This window comes from Rhinopithecus roxellana, chromosome 21 (assembly GCF_007565055.1).
Source record: "Rhinopithecus roxellana isolate Shanxi Qingling chromosome 21, ASM756505v1, whole genome shotgun sequence".
In the NCBI taxonomy this organism is placed as follows: domain Eukaryota; kingdom Metazoa; phylum Chordata; class Mammalia; order Primates; family Cercopithecidae; genus Rhinopithecus; species Rhinopithecus roxellana.
In genome coordinates, this window is record NC_044569.1 from 80,073,227 (window position 1) to 80,083,849 (window position 10,623).

The 10,623-nt window shown below is 38.5% G+C and overlaps 1 protein-coding gene across 1 annotated transcript in view; it reads right to left on the reverse strand.

Annotated features, from left to right (window-relative positions):
- The window catches only part of CCDC178 (coiled-coil domain containing 178), a 524,781-nt gene extending 514,614 nt beyond the window's left edge, over positions 1 to 10,167 (reverse strand). Inside the window, exons 1-2 of the mRNA XM_030925827.1 lie at positions 10,126 to 10,167; positions 9,158 to 9,446 (exon numbers count right to left, since the gene is read on the reverse strand). Coding sequence (XP_030781687.1) covers positions 9,158 to 9,446; positions 10,126 to 10,167 — 331 coding nt within the window. The remainder of the gene's footprint in view (positions 1 to 9,157; positions 9,447 to 10,125) is intronic.
- Between the last annotated feature and the right edge of the window lie 456 nt (positions 10,168 to 10,623).

Below are 10,623 nucleotides of genomic sequence, written 5' to 3' on the forward strand. Positions count from 1 at the left end.
ATTGCATCTGTTCTCTCTATTCAGCCCCCCCCCCAGCTCATCTACTCCCATTTTTATATCATAACAAGACTTTGTAGTTTTTTGTCTAAAGGTTTTTGACCTAGAGAAAAGCAGAAGCAGTCTGAAATCTCTTTGATCTTAACTCATGGGATATCCTAGAGAGGAATGTAGGATCAGTGAGGTGTGTAGAAGTATTCCTCAGTGGTGATGGAAGAGGTCTGTGAGCCCAACAAGGCTGTGGTAGCAGCAAAGGAGGTGACCAGATTTTGCAGAGATGACTGCTGGGTGCACTGCAGGCTGCATCACAGGCATGAGAGCTGCCAACTGCGCTCAGCTTCTTATGGGCCTGGGGGCCACATCAAGTCAGCAGTGATCTATAAGATCCATGAGAAGGCTGGTACTCTCAGTGGAAGAGATGACACGTGGCAGGAGGGTTTGGCTGGGTATGGGGAGGGGGATACAAGTGATATCAAGATTGACTGAGGGTAAATTTGCTGCTAAACTAGTAGAAAGGCGCCACAGAATTGGAATTTAGTTGACTTAGAGAAAAACTTCAGTGTGGTGTTCTTTACACACTCAGTTTCTGGGCTATGGTTCATGCTTTCTATACCAGCAAAAGTATATTAGTAGAGCCTAAACATTTTTAGCAGAGTTTTTCTAAGCGAACTGTAAGTTTTGCTTAAAGATGGTAGTAATAGATTTCTCCAACCCAAGTTTTAATATAAATCTCCCATGCCCTCTCTATAAACACACACACACACACAAACACACAAATTGAATACTCCTTGATGCACATACCGATACCCTGTGATGCTCTTCCTTCTGATTTTACACACTCCAGGTTCCTCTCAGTAGCAAAGAAACACATCTCCTTGAGAAACACATCCAGTAACTTATCTAAAGAAGGACTGAAACTCCCAATAAGGGAAACACTATCTTCATGCTGTTTCTACCTATGGATTATTTATGATGCTCTGTAAGATAAACGTCAGAAATATTTTTTTAATTGCATGGCTTTGTCCATAAATTTAATTACCATTTTTAAAGGTATCAAGAAACAGCTGCCTTGAACTTCTTCAAATCTACCATCTCTTAAGGAACTAAATATTGAGAACAGTTACATTGATTAATGTGGTAGTAAGGCATATGAAATATGATCTTTTAGAGGCGTAATTATTGCCTTTGTAAGAGAGACTGATATTATCAACTATTCTGAGGTTATGTTTGAATAACAAAGAAATTACTCAGTGTCTGTTAACATTAGTTTAGAAATTTTAACACTCACCAAGTTCTGTTTATTCTTCTAAAGCATAACACTCCATTCTACTAGTCATTTTTATAAACCTTGTAGGCTTTAAAGTTTGGATAACGTGAAGGGTATATTGAGTTTTCCCACAAAGGATACATCTAAAATTCTATTGAGAATTGTTACCTAGGGCTGATTTTTCTGCTTCTGCAAAAGGATATCCATGCATTGGCATGGCATCTCCAGAGTATATCCAATTTTTATTCATCCAGATTCTCTAAATGGTCTTCCTCAAAATGCAAACTACTGAATTAATACAAAGCATATGTTGCTAAATAAAAAAATTCTAGTTCATATGAGCTACCAAATTAAAATTTAATAAAAATGGAAAGACTAAGTCTCCCTTAAATATGATCTTGTCAAAAGGTCATGAGTTTTCTTTTCCTACTAGAGGCCTTCAAACACTAGATTGAAAACAGGTAATGTACTGCTGCCCTGCCCCCAACCCATCACCACTAGTCACTCAATGTTCTTCCACTTATGATCTTTACCAGAGGCCAGTAAGCCATCTATAGGGAAGGAAAATATGAGACTAAAATGAATAAGAAAATAAAGATGAATAGGGTGAAATTTCACAACGTGGTTTTATTTATCCATAAATATAGCTTTAAGCTGTTAGTTGAGAAAATGTAATACAATGCTAAGGTTTCCTATTATGTTCATTCTAAACAGTAAAGTGCCTTAATAGCTTCCCACTCCATGACTAACCAACAATTCAATAGCAGATATTCTGTGTGTGTATGTGTGTGAGTGTGCATGTGTGTGTGTGTAGAAAGATACTTATACTTTCTTATACGTTTCACAAAGAAAATCAAAATGGATATCACTCTGAGTTTATCATTATGCCACGAGGGAAAAAGGAAGTAATGCTTTCATTAGTAATTCTATTATTGAAATATGTTTAAGTATAAATGTTTGGCCTCTTTTAAATCACTATGACTAAGCAAAGATCTCAATACAAGCAATATTTAATATTTTTCTAGAAATTTGTTAGTATTCAGTAAAGAAATCAAAATTCATCCAACAGTATAGCTTTTGAGAAGTATTAAATCAAGCTGGAAAATTAAGCTTTCCACTAATTTCCTATTGTTCTTAAATTCTTCATTAAGAGAAACAGTTTTTGTTGCTGCAAAACAAAGATATAAATAAATATAAATAAATAATAGCACCCAGTAAGAAATCTGTGCTTAGTGAAATAACAGACAAATAAGAGTGCAAATGTGTAGCCATCTGGAGAATAAGAAAATCAAAAGTAATAAGCAGCACTGGGAATTTATTACAAAGAAATTATGCCAACAACTTCGTACAGCAGTTTTCTAAGGACATGTTCAAATTAGCGGGTAAAGAAATACATTTTATACTATATATTTGGACCCTACTGATACCATTTTATACATGATTTCATGGCATAATATTTGCTAAGTAATCTAAATTAGCTTGGCTATAAATGCTGTCATACTGATGCAAAATTTGCTATCACACCACAGTCAGTCCCCAGAAATGACACAGTTTGATGGAACTGTCTAGAGCCAGAGGTTGTGACATTGGGCTGTCTGCAACATTGTTTCAGAGAAATTAATAAATCTGAAAGCAACTGAGGTATCAGGAAGACACAAAATGGAAGGTAGAAAGGAAAGGAGATAATTAAAACTATCTAGGTCAAAGAAACAAGCAAAAGTTCATGCTTACTGTACTTCAGGAGGGCTGTATATTTCACATGGGGATCTGAAATGATTCCCATCATCATAAGATTCATTTTGACAATTCTAACTCTCATCTGCTACTTCAGAATCTAGATGTAGGAGGAGGAAGAGGGAAAAATATTTAAAATGTTCTTTCCCCGTGTCTTCATCAATTTTCAAGTTTTCCGCTAATTTTCAATATTTCAGAAATCAAATTCCATTAACAGGTGACATTTTCCTGCTGTTATCTTCAAACGCAGAAATTGTTATTTTGTTTTTCTTTGAATCCACAGTACCTGGCAAATATTATGTGCTCAAAAATATTTCTTGAACAGAATTGTTGAACGAGGAATGAGAGACCATCTGCAGAATTTTAGTTTAAAGTGGTCATAATTATTGGAGCAGAAATAAAAAAAACAGCTTTAGTTTGTTCCACTTAAGAGTTAATTATATTTTTTAAAAAGAGCAATTTCAGGGCCTATTTTCTTAAAGCTATGCTGTTTTCTATCATAACCACTAGCCATGTTCAATTTTAAATTAAAAATAGAGTTCCTTGGCTACATTAGTCACCTTCAAGTACTCAATAGACACATGTAGCTATAGGCTACTGCATCATAGCACAGCTCTATGATTGCAGAAAAGTCTTTTGGACAATGTTGTTTTAGAGCATGTAAGCAGCATATCCTCATTTCCCATGCATATTTTTCTAAAGTGTATGTTAATTTATTCATTCAAAAAATGTATTCAATATATATTATATGCTTGGCACTGATGATGCCAGAATAAATGAGACCCTTTTCTAACTACTTCAAATCTTTTGTAGGAACGTATCACTCAACAGGAACAACACAGAGAGAAACAAGTGCTATGCGATGGAGGGCTTATTGGAGAAGACCATGATTAGAGGCAAAAAATGACCAAGAGAGAAGACTACTGAAGTGATCTTAGTAAACATTATTTATTACAATAATAATATTTATTATATAATACTATAATAAGCTACAGGAAGTAGAAATGGAAAGGAGGAACTAAGAGTCAAATGCTATTTAAGAGACAGAAACAGTGTGATTTGATGATAAATTAAATGCAGTAACTGAAAAAGAGGGATCTAGAATGACTCCCGTATCTCTAGCATGAAAGAATGAATAGCCTGCACTGCCATTATCTGAAATCAGATCTATGTGAGGAAAACTGGGTTGACAGAGGAGAGAGGACTACTGAAACTTCACTTATGGGTGCTTTTTAATGACGATGGTGTATGTGTGTCCAATACTCATGAGAAGGTTTTAGACTGGAAACAGAGTTTTGGGAATTATTATTATAGAACTATAGTTGGATCAGATCATATAACAGCAGCAATGAAGAAAAGGAATTTAGACATGAAAGTCAAGAATAGTTAACATTAACAATTTCTAGAAAAATTGAAGGAAAAAAAATGAATGGGATCATAGAAAACAAGAGAAAGGAGTTTCAACCTGGAGTCAAATTTCCAAAAAGTAACAGAAGACAAAGACTAGAAAAAATACAAACAGGTCCATTTCATCTAGCAGAAGGTCATGAATGACCTTAACACAAACATTTCCCATAAGTGATAGGAGCAGAGTTTAGGTAACAAGATGTCCAGGACAGAAAGAATGAGGATGATGAAAGACATGCATAGACCACTTTTTCTAGGACTTGAGCAGATACAAGCTGGAAAGAGCTAGACATGAAGTGAGATGTAGATGCAAAGGAGGATGCTATTTGTTTACTGGTTTTAATGTGGAAAAGAATTGAGCATTTATTGCTGCATCCATAATCTATGCATATAATAGGTTCATCTTAGCTGGTTTGGATTGATCGCAGTTTATTTCCAGAGCTACTGACCCTTGGCCAATGCTGTAAAATGTATTAACTAAAGATAAATGATGTTTTATAACCATGGATCCATGAATTGTTTCAGAGCAAGAAGTATCAGTCTGCTAGCACTGTTTAGTAATAATAATTGAATTTGTAATTGCACCTAATTTCAGTGGAGTCTGGGGAAGGAAGACATTCAAAGTAAAGGCTGGTAACATAGCTAGAATACATCTATATGAAAATCTTAGTATAAGAGATCTCCACTGTGAGATTTGGGTCTTCTGCTACAGAAGTGCTTCACATGCACACCAGTAGTGGTTATAGTCTGGTACAGGCTAAGAGCACCTGTGTGACCCAGAGGTGGTAGAACAAAAGAAACCTGTGCCTGGAACCTCTAGGTCCTTTTTCATGCATATTTTTCTTGTGTTGTTTCTGTGTTATGCTATATCCTTTGCCTGTAATCAAGTTGTTCTGGGAGTACAAACCGAGCAAATGGAGTTTCCTAAGCAATGGACCACTTAGGGTGATTAAAGTGTAATTACCTCTGACTCACATAACTTCTCTAACAAAAATGCTCAGCCTTTTGCAGCCTCTCAAAGAATTTGTCACAAGTGTAATTTGTAGACTCAACAGTTACAATTTATGAGGATAGTTTTTAACCTCAAGGAAGATAAATTTAAATAATAAAATCTCATTTACACAAAGAAAAATTTTAAAGAAACAAAAATAATTGTCTAGTTTGTCCATTAAACAACTTACCAAGTACAGGGATGTTCAAATAACTAATTTCCATACAAACTATAACTTGTTGGCTGTGCTCTTTTACTGTCTATTCAACCATATTGTCGCCCCTCCACCTTTGGTTTTCTATTTAACATGCCCAGGTATCTCATCCAGTTCATTGGTTTGTGGTTAAATCCAAAGGTTTTCCAGCATCTAAGGGCAGGCTGAATCCCTTCGGTTCACATGAAAGACCTTCTAATTATTTCTGTTCACACACACACTAAGTACCCAGAAAGTGAGACCAGATGGTAATGTTCATAGATGTAAACTAACACAAAATAGACATATCATGGTTAAAGTAGTTCAATCAAATGCCAAAGAACATAGTTTTCCCATCAGTTAGATGTAGAATTCAGTTCCTCACGGGCCCATTATTGGCTGGCTATCTGACCTTGGGAAGGGTAGTTAATGTATTTGAACTTCAGTCTTTGCTGTGGAAAATGGTGAAAATAACAGTATTTCACAGTGTCATTGTGAGGGTTAAAATAAGATAATGTGTATAGAATATTTAGTCCAGTCACCAGCATACAATAACAGCAGCAATGAAGAAAAGGAATTTAGACATGAAAGTCAAGAACATATGTAACAAACCTGCACGTTATGCACATGTACCCTAGAACTTAAAGTATAATAAAAAAAAAAAAAAAAAAACAATTTCTAGAGAAATTGAAGGGAACAAAATGAATGGGATCATAGAAAACAAGAGAAAGGAGTTTCAACCTGGAGTCAAGTTTCCAAAAAGTAACAGAAGACAAAGACTAGAAAAAATACAAACAGGTCCATTAATACATGGTAATAATCTAAATTCAGTGAACTAGGGTTCATTAACAAATTACATGTCCATAAATACAATGCATGCAAATATCAGTTTTCTAATATGAAGGTAAGTTTAAATTTACCTAACTGAATTTTTATGAACATTGACTGACTATATCAAGGGACTATGGCCAGACCACATATGAAAATAAAACTCTGATCCACATGTCTGCATCAAGCAGTCCAGAAAGCCAAACCATAACTTCCACACTGATCAGCCTGGAACAGTCAGGACTTTGTTGATGACTGCCAGCTTTCCTAATTATTGCTCCTGGTTCCAATTCAAGACCAAGCAGAGAAAGCCAAATAAGATCCTCAGACTAGTCCTATAAAATATCCTGCTTCTAGTTAGCCCTCCTTCAGCATCACCATGTCAATAACCTCCAATCAAAACATACCTGAAGCTTTATAGCTTTCCCACTCCCTTGTCTGCCTTTGAGTCTCTCTCCAATGCAAGTGACAGTGGCTGACTCCCTTCCTACAGCAAGATCTGAATAGATAGCCTCTGCTTCTTCTAATGTGAGTGGCCTTCTTCTATTTCAGCAGCATTATAAATGAAGTTAAAAGTTCAACATCAATTTTAAAATGCCATATACAGCACACACACACACACACACACACACACACACGGCAAACATACACACATAATTAGTGTCATTGTGCAGAAGTTACCATGGCCATTAGAGCTCACACACATGCAACCATCTGCTTGTAGATGTTCTAATTTTCCACCAGGTATATAACCCAGATGCTTATAAAATAATCAATCCAGTTCTCTCCCTGTATCATTTCCTCAATACAAATTCTTCAACTACTTTAAATATTCCAGTGCTTAATCTTTCTGCTTTTCCCTGCTCATTCACCATACATCATCTTCCTTTCCATTTTGTCTGTACTCCGCAGTCTAGCATTTTAGCAACCAATATTCTCATTGATCTTCAGTCCCATAAGCCTAGATAAACTCTGAGTAGACAAATACAGATTTTTCCCCAGCAATTCTCTTTCCTAGAGGGCTCCTTTTTTTGTGAAATCGTTTTCCCACTCCATCCACATAGTCTGACATTGCTGCCAATTGTAGTAGTCCTATCCCCAACATAAATGTTCTTGGGACAGACAAATTGAACCAACTGAGGTCAAGAAGAATCCATCGAGTGTTTCTAGATTTTCTTTTTAGGTGCAAGTTTGGGAATTTATGAGTCCAGTGCTCTTGGAAATCATGGTTCTAGACTGGTGGAATAAGCCAGTGTGAGAATGAAGTCCATATTCTAAAGACAAAAGAAAGAAGAATATATGCAGTTATCCCATTCACTGCCATGGAATATAGAACAGGAAGAAAAATTCTGAGGATGTGGTAACAAATTAGTTGAGTCTGAGGTTGTGTTGAATCTGAGGTGGGAGCAGGAGAGAGAAGTCTGGGTTGTGGATAAAAGCTCTGGCAGCAATCCCAACCCATTCAGGGATAGTGCGTAGACTAACAATCAAACTCGTATTTTCGATAGTTCTGGAAATTAGCCAGATATAGTTTATAATAAAATTGTATAACTACAACAGTAAAGTGAAAAGTATTATATATTCAAGATAGAAATACACTAGTTTCTGTACGAATGTCTAAATAACAATTGAACACAAATAGCTGAAAATCCTCTGGATTCTTGGACTTGTCTTGCAACTAGTCATGTCTCTGAGTTCTTAAACTTGGTAAGTGGTGTTCTAAAACCTATTACTACAGCAGGACAAAGGAACAATATTTTGAGGGTAGGAGTGGTCAAGAATGCTGTATTTGGGTCAAGATGCCCAAAGCAATCAATACACAACAGATTATCCAACGATAAATAGGAGTGATAAGCTACCAAGTCAATTCACAAATATTTATTGAGTAGTGGATGAATGTCAAGAAAATAATAATAGAAAATGCTTTGAATTGGCAATCGGGAGATTCTTATATTCCTGAGTTTGAAGATTGCTGGATCTGACTTTTGTCAAGTCATAAATCAGCTCTAAATATCACTTTTCTCACCTGTAAAAGGGAGGTGTTGGAGTGGATCATCTTATTTGGGATGCTTTAAAGCAAGCAAGTATACAATTCTCAGCCTCTCCGCCAGGAAGCTATTCACTATTTGACTTGATTGAGCAGACACTTGAAAATGAAATATCAAGAAAAGAAATCAATAACAGTTCAAAGGAATAATACATGAGCCACCACAAGGCGGCCTTATAAGCAAAATAAAAGTCGAAATAATTATTTTAATGGAATAAGACGCTGGAGACGCAGTTACAGACAAGATGAAGTTCCTCTAGGCGGCCAGAGGAGGGAGACTCTGCTTCCCTTCCCCGGCAGTGGGGACGTGGGGACGTGGGGACGTGGGGACGTGGGGACTGGGGGACCGGGGGACCGGGGGACTGGGAACTGGGGACTGGGGACTAGGGGACTAGGGGACTTGGGACAGGGGTTGGGGGATTGGTGAACTGGAGGCCAGGGAAACAGGGGAACAGCGGGACTAGGGGACTGGGGAATTATGGGACTGGCGATTTGGGGGATTGTTTTCAAACGCTCGGGGCAAGGACTCCCCGCCGCCTCCGGAAGGGATGAAGAACTAGGCGACTCTAACTCCCGCGGGGAGGCCGGGAATTGCGTTTGGTTCTCCCACGGGAGTCGCGCAGGCGGGCGACCAGGCGGGGTGGGCGCCGCCCGGCAGCTCCCCGGGCCGAGGGGCTAGCGTCTCCGACTCACCGGCTCCGCGCGTCTCCTCGCGCCGCGCCTGCTCACCCCTACGGCTCAGCTGCCTTCGAGGCCCCCAGTCGGTTATCCCGTATCCAGGCAACCGCGAGGGCAGCGGCTGCGGCGTGGCGACCGGGCGGGGGCTGCTGCTCCCGGACCTCCTGACTGGAGCCCTTGGCCCCTGACTCCCCGCGTTTCCGCATCTGATCAGCGCTCCAGGCCGCCGCCGCTCCGCCTCCTCCCGGTGCCTTTCCGTTTCTGTTGTAACCGATTTGCCAGCCCGACTCCTTTCCCTCTTTACCTGAGAGGGAAGGAGTGGAGAAGAGTCAACGCCCTTTCGTACAACAGTGAGGTTAGAACATGAAGGGATCACAGACTTCGTCCACCTTCGGGAGGACCACAGGGCCTCTGTCTTTCTTGCCACTTGGGACGATACAACCAGGACTCCATGCGATAACCCCTTATGGTTTGGTTGTGACTTCAGTATTGAGAAACCTCAACTGTTAAGGAGGAAAGGAGAACTTTTCCTAGTGTCTGAAAGTGGGGAAAATGACTAATTCAAGCCATTTGTCTAAGGGTCTCTTTCTTTCAAAACCAAATTTTTGAAGCATTGATCCTTATGACAAAATACTAAATGGCAGGCCGGGTGTGGTGGCACATCCCTGTGCCAGGTGTGTCCTGTCCCAGGACTTTGGGAGGCCGAGGCAGGAGGATCCCTTGAGCCCAGTAGTTAGAGGCTGCGGTGAGCGAGGATCGTGCCACTGCACTCCAGCCTGGGCGACAGATTAATAAATAAATCAGTGGCACAAAATGTATCACCTACATTTTGTTTCTTCATCTGTTAATATACACTGTGAACTGAAATAGGCTTCAGAGAAGGCCAGTCGTGTCTTACACTACTCTCACTGTCTTCCTGAATGAAAACAAACACTGGACTATAAACTGAAGACAGTTAAAAAAAAAAAAAAGAAAAAAAAAACCGGATCAGAATGAAGATTCACATTCTCATCCAGAGAAATCATTTTTCCAGGCAACACTGAGAACAGGCAATTGCCTGCCAAGGTTAAATCAGCAAAATCTATTACTTTAAGAGGCAATTTAATTAGTAATCCTTTCTAAGAGGGGAAAACCAGCAAGTCCGTACCTGGAATGTGATTCTTTCAGACAAAGATGAAAAGAAGGAAGCAATAACCAGCAAACTGGTGGAAGGTCTTAATCTTAAATTAATATATGCAGAAGCAGAGCTCTTTTTGTAATTAAAAAATAGATTCAAGAATGCACTCCACTTTCCCATCTCCCTCCATTAATTATTAAACTTTGACTTGTTCTCAATACAATGTTAAATTACAAACCAAATGAATCATTTGCCTGCCAGTAAATATGTATTCATGAAGGTTCACAATATCTAAATGTGCATATTAAAACAATAGCTAGATTTTTCTCATAAAATAAAACTTTACCTACTAGAAATCTCATTC